The following is a 19,135-nucleotide window of genomic DNA, read 5'->3' on the forward strand; positions in this document are numbered from 1 at the left end:
CTGATTTTATCAACTTATGCTTGTCTAAATGTTCCCTAATGTTCCTCGCTATTATTAAATCCAATAATTTACCCGAAACTAAAGTTAAGCTGACAGGTCTATAATTAGACGCTAAAGTTTTATCTCTTCTCTTAAAGATGGGTACTACATTAGCCTGCTTCCACATTACTGGTACCTCACCTGACTCAAGTGATTTCCTAAAGACAGAAACTAACGGCTCACTAATAACCTCTTTGCATTCATTAAGTACTCTGGGATATATTTTATCTGGTCCTGGTGTCGTAAACTTTTTTTGCCTATCTTTCCACTATCCACTGTTCCACTATCTCCTTAGTTATGGAGATATCTGTCAACTTCTCATTCTCATCTGCTCTAAACATCTGTTCATTTCTGCATGTTTTCCTGGGTGAAGACAGTAAAAAAAAACACATTCAGAATTTTACTAATCTCCTCCCCAGAACTAACCAGCTCCCCATCTACTGCCTTTAATGGACCTATAGTATCCTTATTCTTCGTCCTGTATGCCTGATAAAATCATGCATATCCTGCATGTTTTCCTAGGTGAGGACAGTTAAAAAAAAAACACATTCAGAATTTTACTAATCTCCTCCCCAGAACTAACCAGCTCCCCATCTACTGCCTTTAATGGACCTATAGTATCCTTATTCTTCGGACCCCTTGGGGTACGTCTTCGCCTGGCTGGCTACTTTTAATTTATATTTACCCTTAGCTTTCCTCGTTAACCTCCTGACTTTTCTATCTAATTCATTATATTGATGACTACAGGCGTGCCCAGCGTGAAAAAAAAAAAAAAAAACAGGTTGTTTACTGTGAATGGTCTCGGCTGCGCTTACATGAGTCATGGGAGAATTACATTCGTCTGCGTTCAATAGCCCAGCGTACATATTCCAGTGTCCAGAATGAGTATAATGAAGACCTTAAAAATGTTCTGATTGGCACCTCCCTGCCACATTCATGGTGGTCAGCTCTTAAGCAGTCCCTCTTCAGTGTGGACTCAAGTTTACCTCCTCTTTCCTGCACAGATGGTTCAATCTGCTATAATTCAAAGAACAAAGCCAATCTTTTAGCCCGTGTTTTTAATTCAAAACAATGCAATGAAGAGCTGGAACTGCCGTCGTCTTGTCCCCAGGATATAAAATTAGCCTCTATTGATTTTAAGTCTTCTGAAGTCTTAAGATACCTTTATGACTTAGACTCGTTCGGCGGTTGTGATCCTCTGGGTTTTTTGCCAATTTTTTTTTACAAAAAGACTGTTTCCCCTCTGACTCCAAAGTTGGCAGTTATTTTTAGAGCCCTTTTACGTAAGGGTTCTTTTCCGGTATGCTGGCGTAATGTAAATGTTACCCCTATTCCAAAGGGCTCCTCACCCTCCATTCATCCCGGTGACTATAGACACATCTTCATAACCCCGGTTCTGTCTAAGATCTTTGAGCGCCTGCTGGCCAAGCGTCTTACCCGTTTTTTTAGATATTAATAAGTTGTTGCCATTTAGTCAGTTTGGTTTTAGGAAAGGTCTCAGTACTTCTGATGCTCTTGTTTACATAACACACGACATTCAAGTTGCTCTTGGTGCTGGTTATGAATCTAGAGTAATTTCACTTGACTTGATTGTGTTAACCACAAGGTCCTCCTGTCTAAAGTCAGATCTCTTGGCATTGGTGGCCTCTTCCATCAAATTATTTCAGAGTTCCTAACCGATAGAAAGCAGCGTGTGACTGTTCATGGCTATTTCAGTTCCTTTAGTTCAGTTATATCCGGTGTTCCGCAAGGAAGCATCCTGGGACCTATTCTCTTTATTATGTATACATTTGACATGTGGTGTGCGATTGAGTCTGATATGGTTGCTTATGCTGATGACACCACTTTACATGCGGCAATTCCTTCCTCTCAGCATAGACAGGGAATCACTAATGTTGTTACTCGTGATGTCTCAAGGATTATGTCTTGGTGTGATCAGTGGGGTATGAAACTAAACCCAAGTGCCACAGAATGGTTATTAGTCGATCAAGGACGCCTTTTCCTTTTCACCCTGATATTGTTGTCAATGTAGTGCCATTTCCAAATTGTTCCTCACTGAAGTTGCTTGGAGTCACTCTTGATCCCAAACTCACTTCTGAGTTGCACTTGCGTCATCAATCTCACAAAAAGTTGGTTTATTGCGTAAGTGCAGTCGGATATATTCCTCTGATGATATTGTGAAAAGCTGCTTTTGCTCTTTCATATTGTCTCATTTTGAGTACTATCATTCTGTTTGAATTTCTGCAGCTGAGTCTAGCTTAAAACTTTTAGATAGAGCACTCAACCAGATTAAATTTTTTCTCCCTAATCTTGAGATTAAACTTCGGCGTCTTCATTTGGTGATATCACTGTCTTATTTCTTCAAATTTATGTCTAATGTCAACCACGAGTTGCACCGTTTTTGCCTGCTCCCTTAGAACCGGCACGTGCTACAAGACACTCCGTGAGCCTGAACGACCATGCCTTGTCTGTGAATCGATGTAATACATCGCAATCTTTCCGGTGTTTCATCCCAGCGTCCGTCAGACTTTGGAATACACTTCCCACTGAGATTGTCAATGCTAGTAATTGTGGAAAGTTTAAAAAAAACTTGTAAATAGCTTTCTTCTCTCTCAGCACTCTACTAGATATTTCCAAATCTTCCTATTTTATACCTTCTTCCTGTTACTAAACCTTAACTTATCAGTGAAGTGACACCCACTGGGCCTTCGGGCTTATGCATTCGTGCTTTCCAGTGGGTTGCCTTTGTTGATTCATATAATAATAATAATAATAATAATAATAATAATAATAATAATAATAATAATAATAATAATAATAATAATAATAATAATAGTAATAATAAAAATAATAATAATAATAATAATAATAATAATAATAATAATAATAATAATAATAATAATAATAATAATAATAATAATAATAATAATAATAATAATAATAATTGTGGCCTTAAAACGTCTTCACTTGCCCTTAATCTCTTATAAATACTTCTCTATATAATGTTTTAACCTAGCTTTCATCCATTTAGGGTAATTTTTTTTGTGATATTGCTCTATACCGGATGTTTGCTAACTGATCTGTATGCAGTTTATCTACGAAATATTTATACAACTCATCTACATTTACCTCACCTAATCCCCCTCATCTCGTCCCCTTCCATCCTCTCCACTCCTTCATCTACTCGCCTGGACCTCACTTATATCTATCATTTTTATTATGTGTTGTAATTTACTGCTTGGATATGAGGAAGTTTCAATTCAACTGTATAGATGTAAATATGTGTATTTGTTTTCATGCACATACCTATGTATGCACTTTTAATGTTAATGGATGTTTCATTTTCTTTTTTCCCACATATGTTGAATATTTTTTTGTATATCATTGCCCATAAAACTTTCTATAACTTGCAAAGAGTTATTTGTCTCATTTGTTTATCATTTCAAAAATATATGTATATAAGACAAATATAATAAAGTGTTTAAAGTGTTTAAAGTGAGAGAGAGAGAGAGAGAGAGAGAGAGAGAGAGAGAGAGAGAGAGAGAGAGAGAGAGAGAGAGAGAGAGAGAGAGACCATGTGTGTGTGCAGCAATTCAAACTCTCACCATTACAGGACTCGCCTTAAGCAGTTCACGGGTCACCTGAGTGCTGAGTGCGTGGCACTGCTTCCTGAATGCCTTACGGTGTTGCGCCTGGCTGTATCTAGTGATGAGCACGCTTCCAGCCTCCTAGCAGCCCTCACCCAAGCCGCTTCATCTCTCCCTAACTTGTGGTGGCTTGGTAAGTCTTTGGTGCAGTGATCCTCGAAGTGCCTTGCACTGGTATTTATGAAATGTTGTGTGTGTGTGTGTGTGTGTGTGTGAGAGAGAGACAGAGAGAGAGAGAGAGAGAGAGAGAGAGAGAGAGAGAGAGAGAGAGAGAGAGAGAGAGAGAGAGAGAGAGAGAGAGAGAGAGAGAGAGAGAGAGAGAGAGAGAGATGTGTGTGTGTGTGTGTGTGTTGTGTGCGGATTTTGAGCTAGTGGCGTTCTTGCAGACATACACGTTCCAGTAGCGATGGTAACACCAGCGGCGGTTCCTTCACCATTGCCTGAAATCAGCAGTGTGCACCTAGTCTTCTCTGGCGTGAACGAAAGCCTGATGGAGGAAGCGTGTCAAATGGCGGCGGTACTCTTGCCTCGGAGAGGGTGAGTGTGTGTGTAATCTGTACTCTCTCTCTCTCTCTCTCTCTTAAAAACAAAAAAAAAAAATAATAAAGGAAGAAAAGTATAAAAAGCAAAAAGGATAAGTAAACAAACAAGACAGCATGACGCCAAGCAGAAAACTGAAAGGCCTCTCAGCACCAAGCATTAGAAAAAAAATATTTGCTGAACAACAGAAACACGTCAAATAAAATGGCAAAGAAGAAATCAGGGAAAAGAAAGATAAAAGGACAAAACTAAATAAATAAAAACAAGCCATGAAATGAATGTTAAAATTAAACTTTATGAAACAGATGACTAAATAAAACAATAAATAAAACCTAATAGATAAATAGTACAAAAAAATAAATAAATAAAACATGTTATACAAAATAACAACTAAGTTCACAAAGAAATAACACAAATACAAAAAAAAAAAAACATAATTAGATGAAGAATGAACTAATCATTCAGTAATTTAATTCAGCCTAAAAGAAACACATCAGTAGAAGAAAGTGGCTGATGTGTGTGATGTGTAATTAAGTGACAGACAGATACACACACAGCCAGCCAGCCAAACAGACAGACAGACAGACAGACAGACATCTAGAGAGACAGACAGACTGAAAGACAGCCAGTGAAACAGTCAGCTAGACAGCCAGACAGCCAGACAGACAACCCAACAGACAGACAGACAGGCAGACAGACAGTCAGACAAACAGACAGACAGACAGACAGCCAGCCAGACACCCAGCTAGCCAACCTGACAGACAACCAGACAGACAGCCAGCAATACAGACAACCAGACAGACAGAGAGACAATTAGGGCAACCAGACAGACAGACAGACAGACAGACAGACAACCTGACAGACAGCCAGACAGCTAGACAGACAGGGAAACAGACAACCAGACTGACAGAAAGATAAATGGACAGACAGACAGACAGACAGCCAGACAGACAGCCAGCCAGACAAACAGATAGGCATCCAGACAGAAAAACAGACAGACAGACAGCCCTGTTGTGGGCCATCTCTCTATCATGCTATACATGGTAGAGAGGTGGGCCACAAAAGGTACCTGAGCCTTCCATCACCAGAATCTCATTCACTTTATATTCCTGCCCGGAACCAAACCAAGTCTGTTCTCCAACTAGCCAAAACTCCTTCATTAATAGAGGGTGTCAAAATCTTTCACGATCTAACTCCCCTCGTGACTTTTGGCACCTATCCAAAAACATCTCCAATAACTTTATTTCTTCTTCTTCTTCTTTCCCTCCTTTTATCAAGCAAATGGCACGACTGCTAATACATCTATCTTTGAAGCTGAACTCTTTGCTATATATATATATATATATATATATATATATATATATATATATTATATATAGTATATATATATATATATATATATATATATATAGAGAGAGAGAGAGAGAGAGAAGAGAGGAGAGAGAGAGAGAGAGAGAGAGAGAGAGAGAGAGAGAGAGAGAGAGAGAGAGAGAGAGAGAGAGAGAGAGAGAGAGAGAGAGAGAGAGAGAGAGAGAGAGAGAGAGAGAGAGAGAGAGAGAGAGAGAATATACGAAAATAGGAATAAATATGTATTAAAAAACAATAAGCAATGTAAATGTAAATTAAACAAAAAAAAAAAGCAAGTGAAAAGTAAAGAATTCTTGAAAAGAAAAAAAAAGTTGATAACAACATTTAGAACATTAATATTATAAAAAACAGAATATGAAAGACAAAAAGATTATAAAAGAGAGAGAGAAAAAAAAAACTTGATAACAACGATTAAATCATCAGTAAGATAAAACAGAATATGAAAGACAAATAAAATCATAAAAAAAATAAAAATAAGATATCAATTCCTGTAAGCAAAACAAGCAGACAAAGAAGCTCAACGAAATAAATAAATCATTTAATCTTATTTTCGTTTTTCCCTTCTAGATATTATGGCATTGCGTTCCCCGGGGCCAGGATGGAGGCAGCACAGTGGCGGCATCTGCTTCACCTGATGGCGGCAGCAGGGGACACGGTGTGGGGCAGAGGTCTGCTAGCAGGTGTTTGGATACCACAGCAAACCATCACACTGGAGGAGTGGAGAGAGCTGACGCACCTTGCTGACACTTTGTGGGGGTGTATGGTGATCAGGTGAGTATGTGTATGAGAGAGAGAGAGAGAGAGAGAGAGAGAGAGAGAGAGAGAGAGAGAGAGAGAGAGAGAGAGAGAGAGAGAGAGAGAGAGAGAGAGAGAGAGAGAGAGAGAGACATAAGAACATAAGAAATAAGGGAAGCTGCAAGAAGCGACCAGGCTTACACGTGGCAGTCCCTGTATGAAATATACCTACCTATTTCCATCTATTATCCCCATCAATAAACTTGTCTAATCTTCTCTTAAAGCTCTCTAGTGTCCTAGCACTAATAACATGACATAATAACATAACGTTCCACTCATCTACCACTCTATTTGAGAACCAATTGTTTCCTATCTTCTTCCTAAAACCTAAATTTTTCAAGCTTGAACCCGTTATTTCTTGTTCTACCCTAGTTGCTGATCCTAAGAATTTTGCCTATATCCCTAACCCTTATACCACTTAAAGACTTCTATCAGGGTCCCCTCTTAACCTACGTCTCTCTAAAGAATGTAAATTTAACAGCTTCAACCTCGCCTCGTAAGGAATACGCCTCATCCCCTGTATCCTTTTAGTCATTCTCCTCTGTACTGATTCTAATAGAGCTATATCTTTCCTGTAATGTGGGGACCAGAACTGCACAGCGTAGTCTAGATGAGGTCTGACCAGCGCCAAGTATAACTTTAATATTACTTCGGGCCTTCTACCTTTAACACTCCTAAAAATTAATTCTATTACCCTATTTGCCCTGTTTCTGGCTTCTATGCATTGTTTCCCTAGACGGAGTTCAGAGCTAACTATAACTCCTAAATCTTTCTCGTACCCTGTACCTACCAGAGTTTGGTTGTTTAATGTGTACATATTGTGTGGGTTTCCTCTACCTACGCTAAGCACTTTGCAATTTATTGATATTAAATTGCATTTGCCATCTATCCGTCCATTCGAGAGAGAGAGAGAGAGAGAGAGAGAGAGAGAGAGAGAGAGAGAGAGAGAGAGAGAGAGAGAGAGAGAGAGAGAGAGAGAGAGAGAGAGAGTGTGTGTGTGTGTGTGTTTCTAATTAGCTTTGGTTTCTCCCACACAGGCTTCCTGACAAGGCGTGTTTCCTGCATTATCTGCTTCATGCTGCTGCTGATGATGATGATGATAATGGTGATAATGGTGGTAATGATGATGATGATGATGATGATGATGATGATGATGAGGAGGAGGAGGAGGAGGAGGAGGAGGACTAAAACAATGCTAGTATGAACAGTAATGGTAACAACTCATTATTGTCAATATTGGTAATACTGTGTTAGTAAGCAGTGGTAACATATCATTGTCATTACTACTTCTACTACTACTACTACTACTACTATTATTATTATCATAATTATTTTTTTATGCATTTAACTACTCTTGATATTTTACCAATGATTTATGATTGATAGGCTGCAATCAAGGCTTTACTTTCAGTAGTTTTCAAAACTGTTTCTTTAGGCTATAACAAAAATGTGCCTCGTTAATATTTGGGCCTGAATTAAAACTTTGGTTTCAAGCCTTTTAGGCAAATACACAATTTTTATTTTAAGGCTGTTTAGAAATGTATTCCTTTTAGGTTATCGTAAAAAAAAAAAAAAGTTTTATTTTTTTTTCAACTACACTGAAAACTTTTGCTTGAACACTGTGCTGCTGACACAGCAAAAACTTTCATTTGAGCACTGTGCTGCTGACACCGCAAAACTTTTATATGAACACTGTGCTGTTGACACAGCAAAATATTTATTTGAGCACTGTTCTGCTGTCACAGCAAAACTTTCATTTGAACACTTCCATGTTAACATAAAAACATAAGCAATAGTTTTGTGCTGCGGCTCGCAATCTTTATTCTTGACAATTTTAGTTGATGAAGGAAACTTTGTTTTTTAAGACCCTAGACTTATTATTTAAACTTTATTTTTAAGGTTTTTTGGCAATAATTCAAACTCCATTTTCAAGAATTTTTGGTCACACTTACAGCTTTGTTTTTAAGACGTGCTGGCTTTTCTTTAAGGTTGTAATTAAATGATTAAGTGTGTGTTATCGTCAGACTGTAACTAGAAGAAAAGAAAAAAAAAAAATCAGACCACAGCTAAAAAAAAAAAGTTTTGCGTCTTCAGACGTGGAACGTTTTTTTTTTTTTTTTTTTTTTGCTGAAGACAAGAAGACGACGTGAAAATACAAGAAGAAATACATAGCTTAACATCAATGATAAAGGAGTGGAGAGGAAGAAAGAGAAGTGGATGGTGACAATGTATAAAAAATGTCCAGTGAAATATTAGAGATGAAAAAGAGAGAGGTGGAAAGAGAAAGAGAAAAGAAATAACTGAGTGAAGAGGTGACAAAAAAACAGTGAACTCAAACAAGAAGTGCTGTGAAAAAAAAAAAAGAAACACAAGGAAAAGAACGAAGAGAAAACTTTGCAAGAGAAAGAGGTTAGGATTGCAGAAGTGAAGGAGTTAGTGACAGAGGAAGTCAAAAGCTGGAAGGAAGAGAGAGAACAACAACAAAGGGAGGACGTGGAGGAGATAATAAAACAACAAGAGCAGGAACACAATAAGGATATAGAAAAAAAAAGATTAAGATAATAAAGGAAAAAAAAATCTTGTGAGAGACACGATACAGAAAGAGATGTGTTTGGTAGTATTTGAGCTTAAAGAGAGGATTCTACCCATGAAAATAGCTAGAAAGAAAGTGAAAAGTGAAAAAGAAGTGAAAAGGCAAGGAAGTTGTAGCAGAAGTGGCAGAGGAAGGAGAGGGGATAATCGGAAAAAAAAAATGAAGAGGTTTACAGTATAGGAAAGTATGAAGAAAATGGGACAAGACCAATGAAAATAAGATTTGTCAGAAACAGCAGCGGAATATGTCTTGGAAAGAACAGGAAAATTGGCAAAAGTAGAAGGAATGAAGAAAATATGGACAAAAAGAGACATGAACGAAGAAAAGATAATTAAATTGAAAGAATTGAGAGAAGAAGCCCAGTCAAAACACGGGAAGTGAACACATGAACAAGCGAAAAGCTTCACCTGGAAAGTTGTGGACATGAAAGTGAGGAAATGGTGGCACAAAGATGCCATGCAAGATCACCAAGCAGAAGTTTAAAGATTATGTATAGTAACATAGATGGTTTGGTGTCGAGTCTATTGGAACCATTTAAAGAACAATAAACCAGATGTGGTATGTTTGACAGAAACAAAACTAAAAGAGAAAACAAAGTTAGGATTTGCAAAGGAAGGATATAGCACATGAAAAAGAGACAGAAAAGGAAAGGAAGGAGGAGGAGGAGGAGTGATGATATAGGTAAAAGAAGATGATGTTGAGGAATTTGAATATGGTGATGGAATGGTGGAAACATTGAATGTTGTGATTAAGGTCAAAGGAAGTGAAAAAAAAATAAAAATCATTGTGACATACATAACACCAAAATCTAGTGCATAAGAGACCAATAAATTTAAAAGCATGCAACTAGAAACAAGATATAGTATAGACGAAATTATATGAAAAAAGTAACAAAATGCTCTTAGTAGGCGACTTCAGCACTAAAGTAATTAACTGGGAGGAGATGGAAATGAAAGAAAATGTCGGGTCATGGAGCGAAGAACTTATGCAAACCATGATGTTGAATGCAGAGAGACAGTGGGTAAAAGAGCCTGCAAGATGCAGAGGAGAAGAACCATCACAGTTGGACTTATATTTACAAAAATCACTGAAAGTAGACCAAGTATACATTGTTTGAGTCCACTGGGAAGAAGTGATCATGTGATAATTGAAATAGTACCACAGGAGGAAAAAGTGTTGCACAGGAATGAACAATACATAAATAGGAGATAGAACTATCTATGCTAAGGCAAACTTTGCAGAATATATTACATTCTACGGAAAAATGAAGTGGAAAGAGCTAGTGCAAGAAAAGTAGTAGTGCAAGAAAAATATGAAATATTTTGAGCAAGTATAGAGAGGAAGTGCAACAGTTTTTACCAAGTTATAAACTGAAAATTAGGAAGCGTGAATGGTATAATGCTAGGTGTATAGAAGCAAAAAACGAAAAAAAAGGACAGGGCATGGAGGGAAATTTATGATAAAACTGAACAGAAATGCTAGGGAAGAATACAGAAAGGCAAGGAATGAATATAGTACAATTAGAAGAGAAGAAAGATACTTAAAAAAAATTACAGAGTAAGAAAACGCAAGGAAGAGTCCAAACTCTTCTACATATACATAAACAGGAAAATGAAACATAAGAATGGCATAAACAAGTTAAAAATAGAAGGAAAAATTTATAAAACTACTGAGGAGATGAGTGGTTTTCAATCCCTGTTTACATAAGGAAACCATTTGATGCACCGTAAGTGGTATTACAGTATTACGGAATGAGAGGATACAGGAGATACAACTAAATAGACAAGAAATCAAAAAACTGATGGAAAAGCTGGATTTTAGTAAAGATATGGGACAAAATCAAGTAAATGTATGGATGTTAAAAAAATGCAGAAAACAAATGGAGGAACCCATATGAGATATAATCAATTTGTCATTAAAAGAAGGAAAAGTACCAAGGGAATGGAAAATAGCTAACATAGGCCCAATATACAAAAGGGGAAATAAAATGGAACCATTAAATTACAGACCAGTGCCACTAATAAGTATTGTAAGCAAGCTATGTGAAATATTAATTAGAGGTAGATGGTGCAATATTTAGAAGATGAAAAGAAAATTACAGAAAAACAAGTTGGATTCAGGAAAGGGAGATCCTGTGTCACAAATCTACTGAGCTTTTATACGAGAATAATAGATAGAGTGCAAGAGAGGGATAGATGGGTTGATGCAGTATACCCGGATCTAAAAAAAAAAACGTTTCCAAAGATGGAAACTAGAATTTAATGCCAGAAAATGCCATGTTTTGGAGAGAGTAAAAAGTAGAAAGGGACCTTCATGGAAATACAAGGTGGGAGGAGAAAAAATAACGAAAAGTGATGTAGAAAAATATTTAGGAGTAATGATCCAGGGCACATAATTACCTGAAAGGCACATGAACATAAATTTCGGCTCTTCATACAGCTTGTTAACAAATATTAGGGTAGCATTTAACTATCTAGATAAAGAAATGAAGAAAATAAATAAATATAAACAAAAAAAAAGTGAGAAAATTATCCTTAAAAGTCTTATGTGAAAGTTAGAGAGAGAGAGAGAGAGAGAGAGAGAGAGAGAGAGAGAGAGAGAGAGAGAGAGAGAGAGAGAGAGAGAGAGAGAGAGAGAGAGAGAGAGAGAGAGAGAGAGAGAGAGAGAGAGAGAGAGAAAAGGAGGACTAAAAGAAGCAATATTGAAATGGAAGATTATTTACAAGAGAGGAAAATGAGAACAGTAAACAGAGACACAAGTTCAAGTTATTGCAGTGACAAGAACGGTACCGTAAGGTACCCTACTGTAAATTATATGACAGAGGATCTAGATAATTAAGAAATTTTCGGTGATGATGCAAAAATAATGAAAATAATAAAGAATGAAAATGACTGCAAGGAGTTAGAAAACTATATTAACGAGATACATACATGGAGCCAAAGATGGAAACTACAATTTAATGTCAGAAAATGCCATGTTTTGGAGATCGTAAAAAGTACAAAGAGACCTTCATGGAAATACAAAATGGGAGGAGAAACAATAAAAAAAAAGTAATGAAGAAAAAAATATTTAGGATTAATGATCCAGGGCACATTATCACCTGAAAGGCACATAAACACAAATTTCAGCTCTTCATACAGCTTGTTAACAAAGATTAGAGTGGCATTTAACTGTTTAGGTAAGGAAATGAAGAAAATTGTAACAAGCATGATACGACCTAAAATGGAATGCACAACAGTAGTTTCGGGTACACATAAAAAAAAGAAAGATATACGGAAACTGGAAAGAATACAGAGGATAAGAACATAATAATATAAGAAATAAGGGAAGCAGCAAGAAGCCATCAGATTTACACGTGGCAGTCCCTGGATGATATACGAGTATACCTATCTCTTTCTACCTATCATCCCCATCCATAAATCCGTCTAATCTTCTTTTAAAGCTCCCTAATGCCTTAGCACTAACAACTTGATTATTGAGTCCTTTCCATTCATCTATCACTCTATTTGAGAACCAATTTCTTCCTATCTCTTGCTTAAACCAAATTTTTCAAGCTTGAACCCATTATTTATTGTTCTGTTCTGGTTGCTGATCCTAAGAATTTTGCTTACGTCCCCCCTTGTTATAAATCCTTGTACCACTTATAAAGACTTCTATAAGGTCCCCTCTTAACCTACGTCTCTCTAAAAAATGTAAATTTAAAAGTTTCAATCGCGCCTCGGAAGGAATACTCCTCATCCCCTGTATCCTTTTAGTCATTCTCCTTTGTAATGATTCTAATAGACCTTTATACTTCCTGTAATGTTGGGACCAAAACTGCACAGAGTAGTCTAGATGAGGTCTAACCAGCACCAAATATAACTTTAATATGACTTCGGGCCTTCTACTTTTAACACTCCTAAAAATAAATCCTGATACCCTATTTGCCTTGTGTATGGGATCTATGCATTGCTTTCTTAGACAGAGTTCAGAGCTAATTTTAACTTCTTAATCTTTTTCCTACCCTGAACCTACCAGAATTTCGTTGTTTATTGTGCACCTATTTTGTGGATTTCCTCTACCTATGGTAAATATTTTCCATTTGTTGATATTAAACTGCATTTGCCATTTGTCCGTCCATTCGTTCATTCTATCTAAATCTGCCTGCAAAGCGATGGCATCCGTTTCTGACCTAATTAATCTATCTATCTTCGTGTCATCCACAGATTTACTAACATCACTACAAATTCCCCTATCCAAGTCACTGATATATATTAAAAACAACAATGGCCCTAATACTGATCCCTGTGGCACCCCACTAATCACATGACCACTTTCGGATTTCGAGCCGTTTATCACAACTCTCTGTCGCCTGTCGCTTAGCCATGACCTTATCCAGCCTCTGATGGAGTATCTTATGGAACGCTTTACTAAAGTCCAGATATAGGATGTCATAACTATCACCATTATCTGCTGCCTCATAAACGTTACTGTAAAAACTTAACAAATTCGTCAGGCAACACTTCCCCTTCGTGAAGCCATGCTGAGACTGATTTACCAAGTTATGTTTGTCTAAATGCTCCCTAATGTTCCTCGCTATTATTGACTCATTATTTTACATACAACAGAAATTATGCTGACAGGTCTATAATTAAACGCTAAAGTTTTATCTCCTTTCTTAAAGATGGGTAGTACATTAGAGTGCCTCCACATTGCTGGTACCTCACCTGATTCAAGTGACAGAAACTAACGGCTCACTAATAACCTCTTTCCATTCCTTAAGTACTATGGGATATATTTCATCTGGTACTGGTGTTTTGCCTATTTCTTGTTTCACTATCTCCTTAGTTATGGTAATATCTGTCAGCTTCTCGTTTTCATCTACTCTAAACATCTGTTCACTATTTGGCATATCCTTTAAGTTTTTATGGGTGAAGAAAGTTAAAAAATACTCATTCATAATTTTACTTATCTCCTCCCCAGAACTAACCAGCTCCCCATCTGCTACCTTTAATGGACCTATTGTTTCCTTATTCTTAGTCCTATATACCTGATAAAATCCCTTGGGGCCCGTCTTCGCCTGGCTGGCAACCTTTAATTCATAATTGTTTTTAGCTTTCATCGTTAATCTCTTGACTGTTCTAAATAATGAATTATATTGTGGCCTTAAAACCTTCTCCCCTACCTTTAATTTATTATATAAAATTCTTTTCCGTCCTATATAGTGTTTTAACCTAACAATCATCCACTTAGGGTAATTTTTCTTTGATCTTATTGCTCTGTACAGGATGTTTGCTGTCCTATATGCAATTTATCTACGAAATATTTATACAATTTATCTACATTTACTTCACCTGATCTCTCATCTCGGCCCCTTCCATTCTCTCCACTCCCTCATTTACTCGCCTCAACCTCACCTCTCCCATCTCAGCATGACCTGATCCCTTAACATGCTCAACATCTCCCCCTCTTTCCCTCCTTCTACCCTTCCGGACACTTCTTCCCTCCTCTCACCCTATAGCCTCACATCCCATCTTATCTCCCTCATCCTGCCTTATCTCTTTTAACTCCGTCTTGGACCTGACCTCACCCTGCGTCCGTTGCTAGTCAACTCCTTGGAGGTACCCTTTCAGTTCCTCAAAATCTTTTCTCCAAAAGTGAGGTATTATAGATCTGAGATCCTCTCACGAAACTCCGCCTGCATCTCCGAGATCGTCCGATGGAACTCAGCCTCCATTTCTAAGATCTTCACATCGAAGGCCTCCAGAACAGAAGAACTAACACAACCAGACGACTTAGCAACATAAGGCGCCATGTCTACACTAGCTAGCTATAGCGTCAGGTCACTATTCAATAAACATGTCCCTTCGCTAGGAACCTTGACATGACAATGGAACCCTTACCTGAGACTGAGGAACCCAGACTTGAGACACATTAATTAGTGTTGCGGATTTGGGGATACACCGACACCACCTTAATAAGTGAAGTACAAAAAGTTTTAAAAAAAATTGCTGCCAAAGTTGCTATAGGAGGCTTGAAGAAATGACTACGTTACTCCTGCGTTTGGAGAACTGAAATTGCTGAAAATCTAACTAAAACACATTTTCGATGTCAGCATAGCTGTTTAAATTTATGTGTAGTTGAATCATTACCTAATGGTCTGTGACGTAACTCCAAGTGCCACCAGACAACAAAATAATCTGGTTATTCCACGTACAAGGACTAATGATTGTGGTAAGGCTTTTTCAGTCATAGGCCCAAAAGTGTGGAACTCTTTACAACATGAAACCAAGAACATCCCCTTAATTTCTGGTTGTAAATGTAAAGTTTATAATGATCTTTTAATGATAATTAAATGGATAATTTTGCTTCATAATGCATCCTCTTGTTGCACTCCTCTTGGGAGGGCAATGAACTGAAAATAAATGAAAGATAACGATAATTGATATGAGCGAGTGAGTGAGTGAGTTTATGTGGATGGGGTGATGAAGAATGTATGTGTATGTACGTACATATAATTCCTTATTCAATAGTTTTAAGTATGTATGTGTACATATAATGCCTTATTTACTGTTTAAAGTAATTTTATATAATATTAACTTATTTTGTATCATATTTGACAATGTATGAAAGTCTGATAATGGGAGTAATAACCACTATAAAGTGGAAATAAAGAATTTGAATTTTAACTCTCTCTCTCTCTCTCTCTCTCTCTCTCTCTCTCTCTCTCTCTCTCTCTCTCTGAGAGAAAGATGGGACAAGAGCAGTATAAGGAATACTGTCCCACCTTGCTCTTATTTAATGCAGTTCTTTGTTGGCGTCTGATAGTTTGACGGGGAACAGAAGGGAGAAAGCCGTCACCTCAAGTCCTTGTTGATCATCCATCATGGTGTGGAAGAGGGAGGGAGGACATTTTATGAAACAGTTTGACGCAGCAGACATGTGACGCACTGGCCATTGTCGCCGCGGGCACCTCTGCTGCTCCGACAGCCAAGTAACACCCGGAAAACATTAATATAGGTAATGTCTTAGCAGCGGTGCTCTCATTACTGGCTCGCGTCTTTCGGGGTCTCCTAATTTTTTAAATCTATTTTTAATTTATCTTTTTTTTTTTACTAGTGTTAAGACCTGTGGTATTTGTTGCAACTCGAGTGGCTAGGTCACAATTTTTTTCTCTCCAATACACACACACACACACACACACACACACACACACACACACACACACACACACACACACACACACACACACCGTTCTGACCTCACACGGGCAGGACTTGTGACCTTTGGCGCTCTCAGGCAGCCTCGGCCAGCTTGTTGGCCTTCCCCGCCCCTAGTGATAGCGACCTTAGTTTTTCTCAGTTTTCATCTTTTAGGTATTAGTTTAGGCTCGCCATGGTGGAATTGTTGTACTTGTGAACACATTTAGCGAGTGCGTGTTGACACATAAAGAATAATGTGTGCTCCAGTGCAAACGTACGAACGCAACTACCTCCTGCGTCGCAGGCGAGGATCAGGTTACCCGCCGCCCAACGTGATAAAGTGCTTTAAGTCCCTGAAACTATTTCGGAACCGCGGGTCGAGGGGAGGGAAACATGTGCGTCCCATCAAGGTTGTGACCTCAAGTGCCAGAGTTGACCGCAGGATGGGGAAGAAGGAATACAGGCACATTGAAGCACTGCGTGTTTGGTACAGTCTCCCTTCCCTCCTCTTATTCAATGCGACATCTCTAGCCAACAAGATGGACGAATTAATCGTGACGGTGAGTTCTACTTGTGCAGACATTGTGGCGGTTACTGAGGCGTGGCAGATTGTTCCTGAGGTGTGCACAATGCAGGACTACCAGCTCTACCATCACCTGAGGTCAGGACGCAGGGGGGGTAGTGGCCGTTTTCTGCCGCTCTACCCTCAGCCCCTCACACCTCCCTGTCGATATTCCGGCCGGTGTAGAGGCCCTGTGGGTGAGAGTCACGCCCCCCTGCCATCCCAGCAACACGGCTTCCATCATCGTGTGCGTCGTGTACCACCCCCCACGAGCCACCACAGCACAGCTACTCACCGCTCACATCATCGACACTGCTGATGCCCTGAGGGTGAAGTATCCTGCCGCTAAACTGGTCATCTGTGGGGACTTTAACAGATTAGATATCAACGATATCCTACACCAGTTACACCTCACCAAGGTCGTGGACTTCCCCACCCACCAGCAAGCCATCCTCGACCTTATACTGACAGACCTGGGCCAGCAGTACTCGCCCCCTAAGCCGCTGCCTCCCATGGGACGGAGCACCCACCTCTCCATACTGTGGACACCCACACCCACCACCTCGACCCCCCGGTCAGCGGTCACCAGGACCCACTGCCCCATGCCTGACTCAGCCATGAGGGAGTTTGGGCAGTGGGTGACACAACACCCGTGGACCGAGGTGCTGGATGTGGAGGACGTCCACTTAAAATGGCAAAATTACGTCGCCACCACCACAAAAGCTTTCCACCGCTACTTCCCAGCCAAGAGCGTCACAACGCACCCGTCTGATGCTCCCTGGATGACACCCCGCATTAAAAGACTCATACGTCAGCGGACCTGGGTGTTCCACTCCTGCCCGGTCCTATACAGGAAGCTAAGAAACAGAGTGATCAGGGAGATTAAGGCTGCAAAGGCAAACTATTACCCAGACAAGATACACCACCTCAAGCTGACCAACAACAGACAGTGGTACGCTAAGATCAAAGCTTTTGTGTGGCCTACAAAAGCACACTTCGTCTCTTCCTTGCACCTCACACCTTCCTGCTAATCTCGCGGCTCAGGAGATGAACGATCACTTTGCTGCTATCTGTCAAACCTTTCCTCTCCTCCACACCACTCTGCTTCCTGCCTATCTTCCGGCTCCCTCTCATCCCCCCAGTGTCCAGGCGGTGGATGTTTTTAAGAGAATACTCAAATTCAAACCAAGATCCACCACTCCCACTGACCTCCCTATAAAAATTTACAAGGAATTTGCCGTAGAGCTAGCAACACCGCTATGCTCCATAATAAACGCTTCACTCTCCCAACTCTCTTGCCCGGAGGACTGGAAGACATCTTACGTCACCCCCATCCCCAAAACTTCCAGTCCACAGTCACTCAATGACCTCAGGCCAGTCTCTATCACCCCCATCCCTAGCCTTATTTGTGAAGATTTTGCATATGACTGGGCCTACACCAAAATCTGTAATACCTTGGATATCAGACAGTTTGGAAATATTAAAGCCACCTCTACCTCCCATTACCTGAGAAGCTTCCTTGAATTCATCCACAGCCACCTGGACAAGCGAAACACCTCTTTAGCTGTTGCTTTTGTGGACTTCAAAAAGGCTTTTGATCTTGTTGATCACACTGTTGTCATCAGCAAGGCAGTAAGTCTGGGTCTCCCTCCTAACCTGATAGCGTGGCTAGTCGACTTCCTCACAGGGAGGCGTCAGTCCGTTTGCTATCAGGGCTCTGTCTCTACTTTCCAACAGCTGACATGTGGGGTCCCCCAGGGGACCAAGATGGGTCCTTTATGCTTCCTCCTCCTCATTAACGACGCCCTTACTGACACCCCCCATCGCTGGAAGTATGTGGACAACTGCACCGTGAACGTCCCAGTTTCCACCAAGAACCCGGACTACTCGCCACTTCAAACGATTCTGGAGCGACTGCAGACATGGACGGAGGAGAGCAGGATGACCATCAACCACAGCAAAACTGTGGTGATGCATTTCTGTACCTCCTCTGTACCAGTGTCCCCTCCCCAGCTCTCAGCGGGCCCTCACCCCCTCCAGGTGGTCCGATGTGCCAAGCTCCTCGGAGTCACGGTGGACGACCACCTGACCTGGAAGCAGCATGTCGCCAGCACCATAAGATCAGCTACCTACAGGCCTTACATGCTGCGCAGACTCAGGTCGCTGGGGACGCCGACAGATGAGTTGAGGGGGGTGTACCTTACCTTCATCCTCCCCAAACTCATGTACGCCTTCCCAGCGTGGTCCTCCTCCCTCACACACACTCAACAGCTACAGTTGGAGAGTGTGCAGAAAAGGGCGTGCAGGATCATCCTTAGCCCTGCATACACCACCTATGAAGAAGCCCTGAACACCCTGAGCCTGTCCAGACTATCCACCAGGTACCGTGAGGCTCTGGAGAAGTTTGGAA

The 19,135-nt window shown here is 39.9% G+C and overlaps 1 protein-coding gene across 2 annotated transcripts in view; it reads left to right on the forward strand.

Annotated features, from left to right (window-relative positions):
• The window catches only part of LOC135110166 (uncharacterized), a 100,543-nt gene extending 92,628 nt beyond the window's left edge, over positions 1-7,915 (forward strand). The window contains exons 3-6 of one of the 2 annotated variants that reach the window (XM_064022157.1): positions 3,653-3,819; positions 4,073-4,223; positions 6,162-6,365; positions 7,427-7,915. In XM_064022157.1, the coding sequence (XP_063878227.1) occupies positions 3,653-3,819; positions 4,073-4,223; positions 6,162-6,365; positions 7,427-7,577 (673 nt within the window). In that variant the 3' untranslated portion in view covers positions 7,578-7,915. Of the gene's footprint in view, positions 1-3,652; positions 3,820-4,072; positions 4,224-6,161; positions 6,366-7,426 lie in introns of those variants that run through there. The other variant, XM_064022158.1, reaches the window with a different exon arrangement.
• Positions 7,916-19,135: the final 11,220 nt, after the last annotated feature.

The sequence above is a fragment of the Scylla paramamosain genome, chromosome 20 (genome assembly GCF_035594125.1).
Source record: "Scylla paramamosain isolate STU-SP2022 chromosome 20, ASM3559412v1, whole genome shotgun sequence".
Taxonomy (NCBI): domain Eukaryota; kingdom Metazoa; phylum Arthropoda; class Malacostraca; order Decapoda; family Portunidae; genus Scylla; species Scylla paramamosain.